The sequence below is a fragment of the Gossypium raimondii genome, chromosome 8 (genome assembly GCF_025698545.1).
Source record: "Gossypium raimondii isolate GPD5lz chromosome 8, ASM2569854v1, whole genome shotgun sequence".
In the NCBI taxonomy this organism is placed as follows: domain Eukaryota; kingdom Viridiplantae; phylum Streptophyta; class Magnoliopsida; order Malvales; family Malvaceae; genus Gossypium; species Gossypium raimondii.
Window position 1 is genome coordinate 29329309 of NC_068572.1, and position 20339 is coordinate 29349647.

The 20339-nt window shown below is 34.7% G+C and overlaps 2 protein-coding genes and 1 long non-coding RNA gene across 7 annotated transcripts; all 3 read left to right on the plus strand.

Moving 5' to 3' along the window:
- The first annotated feature begins 799 nt into the window (after positions 1-799).
- On the plus strand, positions 800-1629 carry LOC128042861 (uncharacterized). The gene is made up of 3 exons (XR_008198336.1): positions 800-886; positions 1140-1167; positions 1289-1629. It is a non-coding gene; the product is annotated as an uncharacterized LOC128042861 (long non-coding RNA).
- Positions 1630-1709: 80 nt separating this feature from the next.
- On the plus strand, positions 1710-3420 carry LOC105791180 (dynamin-related protein 12A-like). 2 transcript variants are annotated; one of them, XR_001132820.2, is made up of 5 exons: positions 1710-1870; positions 1999-2088; positions 2566-2627; positions 2897-3036; positions 3132-3420. XR_001132820.2 is itself a non-coding variant. In XM_052635301.1 (2 exons), exons 1-2 carry the CDS (start codon positions 2923-2925, stop codon positions 3258-3260), a joined length of 243 nt encoding a protein of 80 aa, XP_052491261.1. In that variant the 5' UTR covers positions 2719-2922; the 3' UTR covers positions 3261-3420. The 2 variants fall into 2 exon arrangements, 1 of the variants encoding a protein (XP_052491261.1); XM_052635301.1 differs by lacking the exons at positions 1710-1870; positions 1999-2088; positions 2566-2627 and having other exon boundaries at positions 2719-3036.
- A 1757-nt stretch (positions 3421-5177) lies between these two features.
- LOC105791179 (protein phosphatase inhibitor 2) lies at positions 5178-8758 on the plus strand. 4 transcript variants are annotated; one of them, XM_012619127.2, is made up of 5 exons: positions 5178-5266; positions 6308-6353; positions 7145-7257; positions 7429-7602; positions 8299-8758. In XM_012619127.2, the coding sequence occupies exons 2-5, from the start codon at positions 6349-6351 to the stop codon at positions 8529-8531; spliced, it is 525 nt and encodes a 174-aa protein (XP_012474581.1). In that variant the 5' UTR covers positions 5178-5266; positions 6308-6348; the 3' UTR covers positions 8532-8758. The 4 variants fall into 4 exon arrangements, with proteins under 4 accessions (XP_012474581.1, XP_012474582.1, XP_012474585.1 ...); XM_012619128.2 differs by lacking the exon at positions 5178-5266 and adding an exon at positions 5349-5373; XM_012619131.2 differs by lacking the exon at positions 5178-5266 and having other exon boundaries at positions 6308-6434.
- The last annotated feature ends 11581 nt before the right edge of the window (positions 8759-20339 follow it).

Here is a 20339-nt window from a genome sequence, read left to right on the forward strand (position 1 = left end):
CTCAATCCGAATTTTTTCGAATCGAGTCGAGTTAACGAATCTTACTATTTATACTTAATGTTGCATTTAGATGGATCGGCTATTTAACTACATGAACAATATAATGATTTTGCCTTTTAACTTAATGGGTAAATATTTATCAAAACAACGTAATTTTATCTTTTCTTAGTCGAATTTTCAAATAACTCGAATTGTGTAATTTATATTCGAGTTAAACCGAAAAACTTAATTTTTTATTCGAATTGACCCGAATAACTTGATTAATCCAAATAACTCAAACTATTTAATTCAAAATTTAAATTTTTTATCTAAATTTTCAAATCGAATCAAATTTTTCTCGGTTAGAGTGCCAAATGTGGAAATATGAAATTAGTAATAGAATGTTTTTGTTTTGGATTCCGCAGCTCCGCAAGTCAACATTAACACTATGTTTGGTTGGGTGTATTGGCCCCTAATCGGTGGGCTCCATTTATTGCGCTTCTAATCCGTTGTTTGGTTCAATGTATTACTATTACGGGGCTAAACCATTACTGACCTAATCGGTAAAATCCACCGATTTCTAATCCCTTCTTTGAGCTCAGTTTAGGCACTGCTTCAGTTTTGGTCTCTGTTTTACCCTCCCCATTCCCGCTTCTGTTTTGCCCAAAATCCATGTCTTCTGTTTCTTCCTTCTAGCTTTCTTCTCCACTCTCATCGCCTCTTCTCCTCCTCTTTTTTACCTCTCTTTTTTATATAGGCTTTTTTCACGTGTGGTGGGCATGGCATGGCACTGGTATTTTATTATCTCTCTCCATTATCCCCAAAACCCTCAAATATTTTTTTTTATTTTTCCTTCCCATCGATCTCGCCAATGGCCAACACTAATCTCCCTCGAAGAATCATTAAGGTTTCTCTTTCGATCTCACTCTCATCCTTCTCGGTTTCCTCATTGGAACCCTCAGAAAATCTTCCTTTTTTTAAAAAAAAATAGTGTGCTCTTTTTTTTGTGTTTCTAGAGTTTGATTTGGTAGCTGAATTGTTTTGGGGTTTTAATGAATCAGAAGCTTCAGTAAATTGTTTTAAGTCTTCTTAGTTTGTTTCTGTGAATTATGTCAATGTTTCATGCTTAATTTTTGTTTCTTTATCTTTGATCTAAATAGGAAACTCAGCGTCTCCTCAGTGAACCAGGTAAATACTTTGCTTCTTTTTTTGAAATTCTTGTTGAATATTGTTTGCTATCGGTTTTTTTTTTGTTTAAATGTTATGGGCTGAAAAATGTTTAATTTTATTGTTTTTCCCTTAAATACAGCGCCTGGAATTAGTGCCTCACCATCAGAGGATAATATGCGATATTTCAATGTGATGATCCTTGGTCCAACACAATCTCCATATGAAGGTAGTTGATTTTTTTAATCTGATGGGTTGCGCTTTTTCTTTGTGTTAGAAATGTAAAATTTTAGCAGTTATTGTATAATAGTTGGGTCTCAACTGATTGAATACATAAAGATTGACACCATTGCCAATTTTTAGTCATTAAAATGACCTCTATATGCCTTAAGAGTATGATTTTTCATTTGAGAAAATGGTTATGCTGTGTTTATTTTACTTCATTTCTATCTTTTAATGAGAAAGAAGGGGCCCTTGTTTTCAATGTTGAGTGTTGAAATGTAAGTCCAATTAGCATGGTTTTAAGTCTTATGCTGTGGTTAGTCTGGTCCAGTGTTGAAATGATCTTATCTTTCGGGTTGGATTTGTCGATGTTGTCTTCTAGACTGGAAAACTACTTAGGGAGGCTGACAAGGAATCGGGTCACAAAAAGACAATAACATCACTTACAAAATCTGCAGACGGTTCACACTTCCTTACTGGTTCCTTAGATAAATCTGCCAAGGTGATGCATCTTATTAACCTCACAAGTTTTTTGAGCATTTGTGGCTATTTTCTGAAATAACCCCAGATTCTTTATTCTTTGGCTAAAATTTCCTCTGCCTGATTCTACATTTTTCTGTAAATGTTTAGCTATGGGACACAAGAACGTTGACTCTTATCAAGACCTATGTTACTGAACGTCCAGTCAATGCTGTAGCTATGTCTCCACTTCTCGACCATGTAAGTAAGAACAAATATGAGCAGCATAACTTGTATGCAATTCCCTTTGCCCCTAACTGCATCTTTCCTTAGTTGGCTGCATTAAAAATCTGACATAGCCTTTTTCTAGTTCTTGAAGTTCAGTATCTCGTTTCTTAGTATTGTAATAACTTCTGGACTTGAAACATTTAAACTTCTAGCACTAAGGCTTAAAGGTGTCTAATATTGTAATGCCTAGTAAATTTACACCTAGAAAATTTGAAGCCTTATATTACTGTTATTCGTTGTCTGCAACATATTTCCACGGTGACCTAAAAAAGAAGTGCAATATTCAAAGTGCAATTGTCTTTCTCATTTTAAATTCAAATATAATAGCCATACCATTTTATCACTTTAAACCCTATCCTTTTAGCTTTTCCGCTGCAACATGATCAGTGAGATTCTTGATTAATTTGTATGATACTATCTGAAATTGATTGATTATCTTGCTAAATGTAGAGGGTCAGCCCGAGAGCATTGTGCAAGATATTGAGAACATGGTTCGCTCTTACATTGAGAAGGTAAAATGCATTTGATCTTTATTGTGTGCTCCTTCTAGTAAAATTTACTTAAATAAGATTTACAACGATGTTACTGCCAACAATATTTTAGGATAACGCGTATTTTATATGTGACTTCTTCGAAAATCCTAGGAAAAGTGGATTGTAGATTGTTGCTGCAAATTGCCACTTCCTCTGTTTCCAATAACTTTGCAGTGTACATTTTTTATGGTTTGTGCAAGAATGACAGCTGAACATTGTTGCTGCAAATCCTAACAATGTATGAGCAGGAAGTACAGTTTTGTCTTACGTAAATATGGTCTGCGCTACTTTGCGCCACTCGATTCCAAAGTCCATTGTTTATTGTCAAGTCCATGAAGCTAAAAGAAGCCTGCTTGACTTTTTCTACACGGAATTGGGTAAACTGGAGGTGAGAAATGTCCTCTCTTAACCAACTTACCGTCTGTTACTTATTTTGGTGAAACAGATGATCAGTGAATGATTTCTGGGAAATTTCTTTTGTAGCAAAAACGATTATCGGCATTACTGAATGAGGATCCAGCAATCATGGAACGCCGATCCGCTCTTGCGAAGAGACTGGAATTATATAGGAGTGCACAAGCTGAAATCGATACGGTCGCTTGGTCGAAGTAAGAGTGGGTAAATTTAGATCCATGGGGCATGGTATTGGGATCTGTTTTGTTGTTTTTTCGTTAAAGCAATATATTTTTTAAGAATTTTAGAATGCAAACATCATTTGTTGTGTATTCTGAGTTTCTTTAAAGCTGTATAATATGCAAATGTTTTGCCACTTTATCGCTTATGTGATTTTTCATTCATTAATTTAAGCATCCGAACACATTTTGGGAATAACTTGAGTCTGACCCAAATACCTCTCGATTTTTTCTTTTTTCTTTTTGCAATTTATTAATTTAAGCATTTTTGAGATAAATTTTAAAATTACTAGATAAATCCTCTTCCCATGCTTCGGAAAATTAGTCATATTTTGACTAAGATATTTATATTGGAATATAATGATTTGATTCTAAATTAGTCATATTTTGAATAAGATATATAAATATATATATAATAATTTGACTCAAGAAAATTAACTTGGAAGGTTTTTCGATATAATGTTCGAATCACTCAACTTCTAAATACAATAATACAAACATGCAATAAATTAATACATGATATAAAAATAATATGAAAATAATATGAAAAATAAATTAATACATGCAATAAATTAAAGCATATAAGCGATGCATAATTCAATTTTAACCAATTCAAACAATGTATTCATGATTCATATGCTAATTTCATTCACTATCTCATTTAGCAATTCAATAAAAAAACATGACATTTCTTTATCGAATCTACTGATTCGCTAAGTTTCCATATCGACCCTCCAAGCTTTTATAAACCGATTCGCATGGTCTTTTACATGCTACTGATAATCACATATCACATATATGCATTAGTAGTACTATTTCATATTATCAAATCAATTCAAATATCATTTAATCGATTCAAATTTTATTATTTTAAATTATATTTTATAGTATTATATATTATGATTTTAGTAAATTCATATAAGAATATTTAATATTAAAGAATTTTATTAAATTATATATTTTACTAAATTATATTTTTAATAATAATTATTTTAAATTATATTTTATAGTATTATATACTATGATTTTAGTAAATTCATTTAAGAATATTTAATATTAAGAATTTTATTAAATTATATATTTTTACTAAATTACATTTTAATAATAATTATTTTAAATTATATTTTATAGTATTATATATTATGATTTTAGTAAATTCATTTAAGAATATTTAATATTAAGAATTTTATTAAATTATATATTTTATTAAATTATATTTAATAATAATTATTTTAAATTATATTTTGTAGTATTATATATTATGATTTTAGTAAATTCATTTAAGAATATTTAATATTAAGAATTTTATTAAATTATATATTTTATTAAATTATATTTAATAATAATTATTTTAAATTATATTTTATAGAATTATATATTATGATTTTATTAAATTCATATAAGAATATTTAATATTAAGAATTTTATTAAATTATATATTTTTATTAAATTATATTTAATAATAATTATGTTAAAATATGATTAAATTATTTATTATTTATATTAATAATCTTATTAAAATTTAATAATAATAACAATAATCATTTACCTAAACAAATTTATGCTAAGGGTATTCTAGTCATTTCAGTTTTTTCCATTATGCTATTACACCTCTATTCCATTCAACCAAACACAAGATTACTATTACGCCTCTATTTCATTACATTCAACCAAACAGTTGATTTGCTATTACACTTCTATTCCATTACACCTCTAATCTAATACAGCGAACCAAACTGCCCTAAGATTTCTGCGTTGCCTTTGGGCTGCTAAGGACTTGCGTGCCAAGATCTACACTGATATTTATGAGTCAACAAAAAAGTCAACTAAAACAAAGGTGGAGATAACCCAATTGCATTCGGATTCAACCGGTAATTGAAGTTAATGAAAGGGTAGAATTGGTAAAATAAATAATAATATAAAATACTTAAAATCCCCCAAAATGGAAATTTTTTGGTATTCAAAATCAACAGGAGCGATCGGAAGGTACAAATTTCTCTCTCCAATTGCTTTTTCGTTTTCTTTTCTCGGTGAATTTGAAATTCCTTCGGTGAAACCTTAAATTGATGGAAATATTTTCCTGATTGTTAATGGTTATTGGGGTTAATTTTGCCGTTTTAACTTTTCTTGTTTATATTATCCATTTTCTCAGCATCCATCTGAACTGAGCTTGATAGCCTGATCCTTGGACTGAATTAGCTATATACTTCATTCATTTGATTATTGTTTATGTTGCCTTTTGCTTCTTGGTTCTTTTGATTCTAGGTTTAATTACTTGCATGTAGTTGTATTTTTTTACTATAATTTCTTATATTTATATATTTAGGGATTTCTGGTTAAGTAGTTGTGTAACTATGCAATCACTTTCGGTTTCATTTTCTTGTGCCCCTGATTCATGCACTAGTTAACTGGTTTAGGCATCATCCATTTTGAGTGTACATTAATTCTTTTTGTCCTTGCTTTTTTTTTTTTAAATTGTTTTGGATCTTAAGAGTGGTAAACCACAAATCTTTGGACGTATTAGTGTTTACATTTGGGAATTGAGAATCTCTGTGACTCAACATGGCTACTGATTTGCTTATGGATGTAGCCCTAGAATAGTGAGATTTTGCTGCCAGGTTTTGTCTTGATGAAGTTGCCCTTGAGGATTAGTTTATTTAGGATAATTCTGTTTTCCTCTCATGGCCACTACTGGCATTTTTTGTTTTTAGGTTTGACATGGTTCTCTGGAGTGTGAGTAGTTAAGCTTTTGCAACATTTGGTGTTGTAACTTCTTTTCTTTTCTAGTACCTAATTTCTGAATTTGTATTGTTATCAACTCAAAAGACTGTCTGCCTTTGAACTCTTTCCAGTTTGATTCTTTTTTTGACACTCTTATGCTTAATATAAAGTAAAAGCCAGCACAAGCCTGATTTTAGCATGAATTAGTAATTTCGCTCTGCATTATCTGCATAATAGTTTAGTGTTTCATTTTTTTTTTTGTTAAAAGTGTAGCTAAGTGACTACAATAATGTTTCATTGGATCAGGACTTCTTGAAGCTTGCTGTTAAAACACCGGAATTTTCCAGATGAAGTAATTCAGAATATCTTCCTTGTTCTTTTATTTGGTTTCCTTTTGGCTCTTTTGGAAGCAGACGGGATGAGATGATTGATGGTTAACTTTATCGTATTCAAAATTGCTTCTATCTTTATTCTTTATAGCATATAACAAGATATTACTATATTTGAAGCTTCTTGCATTTCTGGACACTGGAACTTCTGAGCCAAATAGAAATCTAACTTCTGCTTCAACTTTTAGCTTGTTTTCTCCCCATTTAGGTTTCAGCTAACTAGTTCTACATGTGACTTTTTCCTTTTTCTTTTTTTAAATATATTAACAATGCAGATTGTCCGTTTTAAAAGAGAATGGATTGTTCTAATTATGCAATATTCATAAGGTGTTTCTTCATTTTAGAAATGACTCTTTAACATATGAATGCATGGCTTGATATAACTGTAGGTGAGCCCATTCCACCAGCAAAAATAGGTAAAAAATTGCCAATTTTAGTCATATATATGTTATGCCAAGTCTATAATTTAGATGTAACACTTTAATGAGGAAGGATACAGTATACTTATCTAGAAATCAGCCTCATATCTTTGCCTTGATTAGGCTATGCCTGGAGTGCAAATCCAGTTTCTGAAGTAGTCGAGAACTAGCTGATTTTAAGAAGGATATTCCCATTTTGATCATAGTTGTTTGTTTTTATGCTTCTATTTTGTTTTGATATAGTTAGCTACTGTAACAAGAATTGTAAGTTTTTGTAGTTATAATATTCTTAGTTGTGTTTTGGATCTAATAATAATTCTTTCTTGGGGTAACAGTAGGCGTGTAAGATGGAATGAGGAAAATCTGGGGGAAATTGAAGCAAATAAACCCGTAAGGCAGAAAATAACTGAACCCAAGACGCCGTACCACCCCATGATTGATGACGATGGTATTTTCACTTGCATAGTGATTTACCTCTTGTATTAGCCTACATTTTTGTTTGAGAATTTTAGAAAATGGTGCTTGTGTAATTTTATTTTCACTTTATTTGTACCTTGGTTAGAGCATTAATCTGAACATTGGATCACATTTCTCACCTTATAGTCCGTATCTTGGTTAGGGTCTTTGTCTCCCAGAGGACGTAGTTTCAACGATTGTGTCATTGATGTGGATGCTGAGGAATTATGCTCTGCTTTGAAAGATGTGGCTTCCTCAAGTAGAAAAACAACTGGGCAATCAGGTGGTTGGACTTCTTCTGAGGATGAGGCTGATCCTATGGATCATGATGAAGAAGGTTTGTTGACCATTGCTTTTTAGTTGTCGTTTCTGATGGCATATGGGAAAATGTTTTACTTTCCTTTTAAGTTGGTTAGCATATCTAATGACTGCTTTATCTTTCATGAGATTACAAGGGAGCAATAATCCTTGTTTGTGTGAATGGTATAAGGTTTGACTGTAGAAAACAGGCTTTTGATGGTTAGAGCCTTTCTTGTTTCTCCTAGTGAAATTTATCATCGGACATTTTCTTTTGGAAGGATGTGAGGATGAACTTTGAAGTGGTCAGGATTTACCTGCTGTTGTCTGGTAGAAAAAGTCATGATGTTGAATATTATCATTAAAAGCACTATAGCTTCTAAACTTCTTCTTTAACTTAGCTTGGAATTTTGCACCGTTTTTTTTGTACCCTTTTGTCTAGGTTCAAATGATCTGTATGAATCTCTTAGTTTTCTCTGATGCTTTTTAAGTTATTGAGAAAGAAAACAGAAATAAATGACATGATGAAAAAATCACACATTATCCAATTGCAAACAGTGATGAAGGTTCAAGACCACTCATTCCCCTTGCCCTTGCCCTTCTCCTTCTCTTTCCCCCTCCCAATCTATTTTATCTCTTTTAGTTCATCAATTGTGTACAATGTATTGCTTATGCTTAATCCGTGGTTGATGTTTTTAGTCTGTTCCACATTTTTTTGGTTCAAATTTCCAAACAGATCAGAATAGTAAGAGTTTTAAGGAGCAAAGGAAAGCACACTATGATGAGTTTTTGAAAATAAAGGAACTGCGACGTAAGGGTTCTTTCATTGAGGATGAAGATGATGAAGTGGAGGGTGATTCATCATCATCATTAAGCTCTGGTGTCAAAGACATAGGAATTGGGGAAGGTCCTGCAAGTTTGCCCCAAAAGTCTTCTGCAAGTCCTGGGCATCCAGGTAATGGATTGTGATTGTAGAAGTCATCCGACCAGTCAGAGACGCAAAAGCTCGCTCTTTTGACGTTCTTTTATGGTTGTTTGATGTTTATTTTGATGCACCGCAAAAAAGTTAGGGATTTTCCTTTTTCCATATTTGAGTTCGCTTGTACAAAATTATCTAATTTGGCATGTTTGTATGAAATCTTGCTCATCTAAACTTGTGGTCTTAACAAATAAGCATGATGGCGAAGGATTTGTGACATTGCTGTGTACCCTCATACTTATGCGTCATTGCAAATTAAAGTGGGAGATATTGATGCTGTACTGTCATCTTTTGCTAGCGGATTTGAGAATGAACCAAGATTCATCCTCAATTTTGTAAAAGAAGATTTTCATGCTAGGCTAACAAAATTATCCCGAGCACACATCTCTTCTCAACTTGTGCACTGTCGAATAAAGGCAGCAATATACCAGTGAGGGTCTTCAAAACTTCAACAATATATAGCTAGTCCAGAAACTGTCATCATGTATACCGGTAAGGCTTAAATGGCAAGCCTAGCCTAACAAAGATTCAACCATACATCCTAAATCCTTTCCAAGCCCAGTACCCACCTACCTACCTTAGAGTTTAGCTCCACAGCGTCCCAAGAGCTGCGTATAATGGGAAGTGGTATCAGAGTACTTCAAGCACACTAACGATAGGGTAGACTGAGTGCATGAGAATATCATGTCAAACGCGCAAATAACCATGTATTAACCCCACCTTAAATAGGAAAGAGGTCTTTAAGCATATATGATAGTTCAATGTACACCCTTGGGAGCGATGTAGGCAAAATGATGGAGAAGCTAGTGATGAGCGTGTTAATAAAGAGTAATTTTATAAAAAAAAAAATAAGTGGTAAATTATAAAACACTTTTTTTTTTCATTCAACATTCATCATTCATCATTTTTTTCTGAAATTTTTCTTGTTCTTTCACTCTCCATAATTTTGCTAAATAGATTATCAATCTTTCTATACATTTAAGTATGTTGACTTAATTTGGTAACAATTATTCTTTTCAATTTCAAGTTTATTGATTAATCTCTAAAAAATTAAAGTTGTGGTTTTACTTGATAAATTAGGATTTTTAGGCAAGATTAAGTTTTTATTGATGGAATGGTTTTGGGATGTTGATTTTGTATGAGATTATTAATATCTTGATTGATTTATATTTTAGAGAACATTAATACAAATCCTTGAAGAAATTAAGATTGATTAATTGTATAATCATTTATTTCTTGAATATAGATTAAAAGTAAACATTTTGTTTGAAAAATTATTGTTGCTGGTGTAATTTCGTGCATTGTGTTTTAAAATTGTATTTTCATAGTACCAAAAACATTTATAACTTTTATGTTGTGAAGGGAATTATATTTTATCTTATAACTACAGGGATAATTGCAAAATAAGATTTTCTTTTAATTCAACTTATAAAAATGATATGCATAATTTTCCTTTATTTTTCAGCTTGTATAATAAATATTTAATTACTATTTAAATAGTTTTGTATACTCTTATATTTAATTAATTTATATAAACTTTTTAGAGGTTTTAATTTTTCAAAAATTGACCCATGATCGAAATATTCTTGCTCCCCCTATTGATCATGGATCTCCACTGGATGGAGCTCGTTGTACTAGTTCTTTCAACAGCTGGCTGTAGCCGTTTTTCGGGCAGCGGAATCCTTCCCTTAGCACCACGGTATTTGACGGGGCTCTTTTTTTGAGCTGCCGAGGCATGGTCTCCCAGGGAGGCATCACATGTCGTTGATAGATGCATCCGCCTTGCCGGCGACTTTCGACCTTCCCAAGTTTCTTCTTCGGGGACGACAACTTTTACGCTTGTTGGTAGGGTTGCCTTGGTTTGTTTGTGGTTAGGCGTTAGGCCATTGTAAACCTTGGAACTATTATGGTGTAATTATTTGGGCTTTGTAAGGAAAGCTGATGATATTGTGTGTGTTTTGGAAAGAGGGTAATTGCTTAGCTCATTTGGGCTTTTCTGCATTCACCCTCGATTACTTCCAAAGATCACTTGATACCTTCAACCAACCCCAGAGGATTCTCTACTTGCTGCTGATTATCCAGACACAGACGAATCCAGTGTGGAGCTTAAAGTACGATTTTGGCTCTGGTTCAATGACGTTTGAAAAAATTCAAGCTGATACGTGTCCCGATTAAAATACTACACATGACATATTGAAATTAACGTATAAAAATTCTCAAAATTTAAAAAATAATAATTTAATAATTTATAAAACAAAATATTAAACATTTTAGACACTTATATATCTGACTTTGACCACTGTTGATCGGTTTTGACCGATAGCTGATCGAATATAAATGTTTTTTCATTTTTAAAATTATTCTAAAACTTTTATGTATTTAGATTTTTTATATCCTTTTAATTTTCTTAATTTAATTATTTTAAAATTTTAAAGGGTTTTTAATTATTATATATATATATATGTTAAAATTTCACATCTTCTCGTAATTTTCTAAAGTTCAACTAAAATTTTCAAATCTTTATATATGTTTTGAGTTTTTTGAAAATTAACTTTTTTTTGAATTCTTAGAAACTATATCGACATATTTTACAATTTTATAAAATTTATTTAAAACAAATTCAATTTTTCCTTTTTTTATTTTTAGAATTTTTAGGAACTATATCAACATATTTTACAATTTTATAAGATTTTATTTTTAAAAAAAATTTAATTCTTCGGCTAATTTACCAAAAAAAGCCACTTTTTTTAAAAAATTACGAAATGGGCGATTTTTAATTATTTACCGAATGGGCCATTTTCCCGAAATCGCGTCCACGTCGGTAGCGATGTCGAGTATGCGTGATGAGACATCGCGTCCACGTCGGCAGTGTCGCTACTGATGTGGACGCGATGTGGTCGCTGTGAACAAGGTTTCAACGGTCAAAAAATTGACCGTTGCCCCCCCCAACGGTAAAATTTTTTTTTTACTATATAAACCCCCCACCCCTCCCCTTTTATTTTCACAAATAAATTCAATATCAATTTCCTTCAAAAATTCTCTCAATTCCCTTCAAAAATTCTCTCAATTTTCTTCCAAAATTTTCTCAAACTCTCAAATTCCTTCCAAAATCCTCTCAATTTCCTTCAAAAATCTCCAAGTCCATATTAAATTTTTTTCCCATTAAATTTCATTTTTTAAGAAAATTTTAAAATTTTTTATTTTTTTAAAATAATTTTAAAATTTTTAATATTTTCAACAATGGCCGGATCATTGATTCGTCTTGATAGGAATCACATATCGGTGGAGCAAATGAACATGGTAAGTATTAAATTTAAATTTTAAATTTTATTTAAGATATTTTATTTATGTATTTTTAGATATTTATTAATTTATTTTTTGTTATAAAAGGCTGAAGATCGGGTATTGACATGCAATATTCGGAATATGCATGCTCCTCCATCACCGTTAGTAGAGAACTACTTGCGGGAAGCGAGATTTTGGCACGTGGCGATGGTAGGCCGGGGATGCAAGTTGGAGCCGAAACTGATCAGTGCGTTGATCGAGAGGTGGAGACCTGAGACGCACACATTTCATCTTCCATGTGGAGAGTGCACTATCACTCTAGAAGATGTCCATCTGCATTTGGGATTGCCGGTGGACGGGCACCTAGTGACCGGGTCTGCCCAATCTAGCAATTGGGAGGCGGTGTGCTACGAGCTTTTGGGCGCCGTTCCGGATAAAATGAATGGAGGTAAGGTGGAGATGGGCTGGTTACGTGCCACCTTCCCCGGTCTGAATCAAAATTCAATCGAAATTGAAAGAATCCGATATGCTCGAGCATACATTCTTCAAATAATTGGAGGCTATCTCATGGCCGACACGTCACGGAGCCGTGTACATCTAAGGTGGCTGCTAAAACTCGTTGATTTTAGAGCATCCGGTGAATTTAGTTGGGGGTCTGCCGTCTTGGCAACATTATATCGGGAGATGTGCGGGGCGACCAAACCGAGGAGAGCAAAAATCGGAGGTTGCCTGTCACTACTGCAATCATGGGTACGGTTTCGCTTTCCATTTCTACGTCCTCGAGTGAACCACCCATATACATTCCCACTCGTAACGAGGTAAATTTTATATTACATTTTGAAATTGTTATGTAGATTTTGTAAGAATAAAAGTATGCTAAAAATTTATTTAATTAGGTGGAACCATCCGGGAAGTTATCGTGGATTACCGACTGAACTTGAAGATATACGGCTTCTATTGGAGCAACGGTCGAAGCGAGTAAGTATTATTGCAAATAGATATTTCCATCCATTCGCTAGTGGATTGATATTTAGTATTTAGTATTATGTATATATGTAATATTTCTATCATGTTCATGTAGTTTCAATGGACACCATACGAGGATCCGGCATCCGGCAAGAATCCGGAAGAGTTTTTACAAAATCCGAACGCTGCACGTGAAAGTGGTGTTGATCAACTATGCAACCGTGGAGCCCCACCGATGCATGAGTCCTACGACGGTTTGATGTAGACAACCGATCCTCGCGGACCACGAGGAGTTTGACGAGCACCACAAAATCGACCTTCGGTTGTTAGGTACGGATTGGCGTGAATCTTTGGTCGTGTACATGAAAATGTGGGAAAATCGTAATGAATATCTACCTACTCGGGAACCAATCATCGTTCCCGAGTTAGCGTGCGTTCCAGAATACATGCCATGGTTTAGGGTCAATGGGAAGCCGTATTTACTTACGCCGGAGGAGAGGCAGCGACAATTACGTGTCGGAAGGGAAAGGCGCGGGCCTCTAAATCCAAGGGGACAAGACCACGAGGCCAGCCCCCCAACGAGGCCCAGACATTCACCCGGTTCATCATCAGCGGCCATGCAATCACCGTCCCCAACAAGAGCACCGACGCAGTCACCTGACGCAGCAATTCAACAGATGATACCCACGCATTCACCTTTCCCTATAATGCCAGGTATGTTTCCTAGCCCTTATATGTACCCTAACCCGTACATGTATCCTTTTCCGAATCCTATGGCAGGTTGGAGCCAAATGCCCGGATCAGCTCCATTTCCTGTAATGCCAAGCGGACCACCGATAAGTAGTCCATCGGCACAGGAGGGGTCCCAATGGGGGCCGTCGGGGAGCTCTCATTTTTACCAATCGCCAGCAACACATGGCTTTCAAACTCCGTCGCCGTTCATGATGCAAACACCTCCACATACACTATTCTTTAAAGGTGGATCATCGTCCCAAGTCCGACAAGCAGATGCCGAACCGGAAGAATAACAATCACCACCCGAGGAAGAACAACCGCCGCCGGAAGCTAGAGGAAGGAGGAATCCAGCGCGTAACCGTCGACGGCCGCCATGTGGAACCGAATCCCCCGGTCATAGACATTGATTACCGTATTAAAAATTATCCTTTGATGTAATGAAATAGAAGTTTATGACGATGTAATACACATAGAAATTTTTTCGAGTTATTTTGACATTATTTGATTAAAAACCCTAACCTAACTTAATTTAATTAAAAACCCTAACCTAACTTAATTTAATTAAAAACCCTAACCTAACTTAATTTAATTAAAAACCCTAACCCTAACCTAATTTAATTAAAAACCCTAACCTAATTTAATTAAAAACCCTAACCTAACTTAATTTAATTAAAACCCTAACCTAACCTAATTTAATTAAAAACCCTAACCTAACTTAATTTAATTAAAACCCTAACCCTAACCTAATTTAATTAAAAACCATAACCTAACTTAATTTAATTAAAACCCTAACCTAACTTAATTTAATTAAAACCCAACCCTAACCTATTTTACATGAAAACCCTAACCCTAACATATTTTAATTAAAAACCCTAACCTAACTTAATTAAAAACCGTAACCTAACTTAATTGAAATCCTAAGCTAACCTAATTTAATTAAAAACCCTAACCCTAACCTATTTGAATTAATGTAATAATTTTACCAACATAACTCAATGGTTTGACAATCTTACTAACCATTTAAGAAATTGTAGTTTTACATAATGTTAGATTTAAGTAAAATGTTTTGATTGGTAGTAACATTTAAGAAATTGTAGTAATTTGATAATTTTACCAACAATTAATACAATTATCAATTAATAATTGAATAAAAGGTAATTTCTTCTATAATTACATTCAACTATTGCGATTAGGGCATGATCGACTTGTATGGCCTAGGTTCCTACACCATCTGCACAACTTCTGTTGTCTGGCTGCTTCTTGGATATCCATATTGTTCCGTATTCTAGTGGAGAAAGGTCGACCTTTCGCCTATGACGCAATTCTCTATCCGTAATGACTTAAAAGGAGCAAGACACGGGTGGCGATTCGTTCATCGGGACCGGTGGGAAAACGTGTCTCCATCGTTGTACATGTTTTCTAATTTGACACTTTGTCCACATAACTCGGCGGATCCGCACGGAGTTTCGACGAGTTGCAATAACATGGCGCATGGATAACGAAGTGCATCGAACTTCCCACAGTCACAAGTCCTGTTTCGCAAGTGTACACGATATTGCCCGCCAACAACGCCTTGGTGCGGTATATCGAACTCCGTCACGCGAAACCATAGATTGTCTCGATCGTGACACACAGCGTGCATGATATTTGCCCTCGCCTTCGCCTTGTTAATTTCTTGAACTATCTTACTGCACCATACATGCCCACCCTGCATCTGGCCTGCATAAGTTGCTGCTCGCTTTGGAAATAGCGCCGCCAAACGGAAATATGTCTCTCGCACAACCGCTGTTATCGGTAGATGGCGCGTTCCTTTAAGAATAGAATTTATGCATTCTGCCAGGTTCGACGTCATATGGCCATATCGTAGGCCTCCGTCGTATGCTTGTGCCCACTGTTCGAAACGTATGTTGCACAGGTAGTCCGCCCCTTCTCCATTTTGGGATCACAAGATTGCCAACATCTCGTGAAAACGATCTTTATTCATTTCATACCCTACCAATATAAGAACATAGCGAATATTTTATACCCCTTCTACCAATAAAACTAATTCAATTTGACAAACGAAATAATACTGATTATACAAGAAATACCCATGTTGGTCACTTGTTGTCGTTCGTCTTAGATGGATATTGCCCGTAGTAGTTCAAGCAACGTGTCTCAGGCAATATCTATGGTGTGTACACTGCCACAAGCTTCCCTCTCGATCAAATGCAGCTAGTATACCGCGCCCGATCCGAAATAACACGATATTAGGTTGGGGCACACATGCCTCCTTAACCTAGAGAAAAGAAATCCATCATCGACGACTCCCGGTGTTATTGCATATGCAATTGGAAGAATTCTCTCACCGCCGTCCTGTGCCACTGCAACCAATAGCCGATGAGTGTACCTACCGAACATGAAGGTACCGTCAATTTGTACCAACAGCTTGCAGTACGGAAATGCGTCTCGACATTGCTTAAAAGTCCAAAATAGGCGTTTGAACACTTGGCATCCACGTAGCAATCGGTCGTTGTAGTACGCATGTTCTGCTTTCAAGGTCCGTAATGGCACTGGACGATATCTCTAGCACCGACACCATTGCCATATTTCATTATATGAGGCGTCCCACCCACTATGCATCTTCTCCAATGCCTTTTGCTTAGCTATCCAAGCATTGCGGTAAGAGGGCGTGTACCCCATTTGGCTACGGATATTGGCAATTATCACCGGCACTAAAGTCCGAGGATCTCGCTTTTATCGTAAGCGATATCAAGCTAGCCAACATAGTGAATCCATTTTCGATGATCTTGAAACACCTACGAGAGGAGGAGTACATTAAGTAATGCAACATTGGAAAATAAAAATATTATTCAGACACATTCAATACTGTACCTGCAGCACATGTATGTGGACCTTTGTACTTTTTGATCTCCCACAACCCTGTCCTCTTCCTTAACGAGGCGACGATTTTCCATGAACATGTGCCGTCTTGCACCGCACACTTCGCCTCAAACTTATCAGATTTTGATTTAACGACGTGGTAATTAACGCCGTTTTTGATGCTATGCTGTTTCAAAGCACCAATAAAACTATCCTTATTGGTAAACTAATTACCAACTTCAAGTTCACCGAGATCTACCCCCGAACTTGTACGATCGCGCACCGTGTGGTAGATCCGAAACTCTAATGCATCATCTGGCGACGGATCGACATTATGCATGTGGGCTTTGGAGGTGAGTATGCTCAATCGTGGATTTTCTTCATCATCTGCACTCATATCACCATCTTCACCTTCAGTTGGAATAGGCTCTGGTTCAAAAAATAATCCCACCTCTGCACCATCCGGCCCGGGCTCTCGAGGTGGATCCACATCGGAGTCACCTTCTAACCCACAATCATCTGCAGCGTCGACGTCCCTCACCGATTGATGTCGTGGTAGTACGTCATCCCTTCTTCGGGTATTTGATAACGTCCCCAATTGGATGTAGATTGCCATCCAGTAGAACTTGATGTAGTTCCCCAGCTCGTATTTCCAGCGTCAAACGTCGAGCCACCGACGTACATGTCCCATCCACCAACAGAGTGTCTTGGGGGGGGATGTGCATTCGATACCGCTACCGAACATGGGCTGTTCCGTATTTTGTAACACGCTAACCGAGTGTCGGCCGGGGTCGTGTATACATCTCGAACACCGGACGGAAGTACATCAGTTGGCGACGTAAATTGTACATATAACTCAATATAAGTTGCTCCGCTAGCAAGATGAGTCTGCACAATTGCCTCCAAGCTACGAGCACCTTTTATGTCGAACGAGTCATATGTCACCGGATCAACAGAAGAACAAAATCGATACGTCATTGACGTGGTTCCGAAGATTTTACGCCTAATTCTTTTACGGAGTTCTGTCAAATCTATGTTTTGGCTAAATGACAGTCGCACCGTATTCTCCGACAAAAAAACAACACCATTCTCGGTGTGGCAAACCTCACCATCGTAGTAAATAACAACACTAATACGTTCACTCATTTTGAAACTCTAACTTTCTTAGCCTCTCTAAAATGTTTCTGCTATGAGTTATGCATTCTAAGAACATTTTCTCTAATTTATAGCCTCATTAAACTTGTTATCAGAGCAAAATCGCGTCCACGAGTAGCGATTTGACACTATTTGCTCAGAAACGTCAAAAAAAATTATTTCCTACATGACCAACTGTAGCGGTATCGCGTCCACGAGGGCGCGATTTCACAATTTCTTCTCATATAGCATCCTGGTATCAGCGATTTTATACTATTTGCTCAGTAAATGTCAAAAAAAAAATTATTTCTTACATGACCACTGTAGCGAAATCGCGTCCACGAGGCCACTATTTCACAATTTTTTCTCAAATAGCATCCTGGTAGAAGCGATTTCCCACTATTTGACCAGATACGTCAACTCGAAAAAAAATTTTCCGACACCCCTAACCCCTAAAAAGCCTGCACCCTAAACCCTAAAAGCCATAATAGGCGAACGTAAAATCAGCGTCAAAATCGCGTCCACGTCGTAGCGATGTCGAGTGCGTGACGAGGACATCGCGTCCACGTCGGCAGTCGCGGCGTGGACGCGATGTCATCACACGCACTTCGACATCGCTACCGACGTGGACGCGATTTCGGGAAAATGGCCCATTCCGGTAAATAATTAAAAAACTGGTCCATTTCGGTAATTTTTTAAAAAAAGTGGCTTTTTTTGATAAATTAGCCTAATTCTTCCTTTTTTTAAAATTTACATATAATTATTAAGAATGGAGCAATGTGCCATATTATAATTTGTTAAAAGTGTCACGAGGTGTATTATAATTGATTCACATGTTAACTATTTTTTAACACTGTTAATGTCATTCCACTGAGTCTAATGACAAATTGTAACTTTAAATACTAATTTTGTTTTTTTTAAATGCTAAAGAAAGAAAAATATACACTTTTAAGCGCCAAATCATGCTTTTAATCCAACATGCAGAGATAATAACTGAAGGTTATGTGGTAACATTTTTTCATGGGTTGTTGTTTGAAATGGTGTATATATGAATGACACTTAATTTTCTTGATTCAAATTTATAAATTAACTTAAAATTTTAAATTAGTTTTTTTAATTATTCGAGTATTATTATTAAAATCTAGATTAAATACTATTATCATTTGGATATTCAAATTTGAATTCGCTAAAATTCTTTATATATCACCAAAATTATAGGCATTTTGTAATTAATGAATTTGAAATTTCAATTCAATCATTATCTAAATAAGTAATGTGAATTCAGTAATGGATATCTAGGACATCTATCCGTATTCACTCTAAACTTTCAGTAGATAATAATTTTAAAACTCAATCAAAATATTATCCAAATTCACCATATTCAAAAAAATGGATCAAATATCATAGACATCTAAATTTGCAATATGAATTGCCATAATCAAGTACAAGTTTGGTGAGGTTTTTGAGATGAAGCTTTTGTTAAATAAATATATTTAAGGGTAAATATTTGATATATTATTAGTGAAATTTTTAATTTTATAAATAGGGTTCAAATTGTATCACATGTACCATTTAAAAAAAACTTATATCTTTATTATTATTTTTATCCTAAAGGGTATGTGTCACACAATTGTTTTAATATAATGTGTCACACATTTAACTCTGCTTGTGTAGTTTTTAAATTTCACTACTAGTACATAGTTTTTGTTATAACACTTCTCACTTTTATAAGGATGGGAGATGTCACCAGAACACTTATATTGCAAAAATTTTGTAAACTATTTAAGAAATTAAACTTTGAAACAATTCAATAAAAACATAAAATCTAGATAAATACATTTTGAAGTCCTTGAAATTATTTTAAAAACATTTAGAAATATTTGATGTGTGGTTGGAAGTGTCTGGGGTCAAATATGAATTTTGATGGGCTTGAAATACTTGAAATAGTGTAGTGACCCAAATTCAAGGAATATGTATCAATAGATAAAATGTATGTACTGATATGTTAGGTAAGGTATTGGTACCTATATATCTGTACCAGTACCTAGGCTAGAAACTAGAGCTTTTCAACTACTAAAAGGGTAATTTGGATTTTTTTTTCTAAGGGAATATTTAGAATATTAATATATGAGACTAATTGAGTACATGAATTAATTCTAGCCATTGGATTTGTATTCAAATCAAGTGATTAATTTGGGCCACATACGGGTTGACTTTGACTTTGACTTTGACCTATAATTGCATTTTGTTGGTCTCTTAATGTGTTGGGATCTAGTGCATTTAGTATAGTATTCTTGTCTATGTACTTGTAATTTTTAGAACATATTGGTTTAGATAAATATTCATCAATATAATTAATATCTTTTGTATATTATCCTCAATAGTTTTTGCACGCAAAGCAAAATGAAATAAAATGTTAGTTCATTTATTATCTAAAGTTTAACTAATATCAAGCGACATTACGTGGTTGGATCATAGTGTGGAAAGATAGCTTATATTAGTAGATAATCTAAGCATGTCCTTAGTTTAATCAAAATTGAGCAAAGCAATTGAAAGACCAATATGTCGTCTATTAAGTCTAATTGAGAAAATACATTGTCTTGGGTATCGAAAAGGATGACTCCTACAAGATAGAGACATAGGGCACGTTTGGTTCGCTGTATTGGAATAGAGGCGTAATGGAATAGAGGCGTAATAGCAAATCAATTGTTTGGTTGAAAGTAATGGAATAGAGGCGTAATAGTATTCTTATATTTGGTTGAGTGGAATAGAGGTGTAATAGCATAAGGAAAAAAGTTAAAATGACTAGAATACCC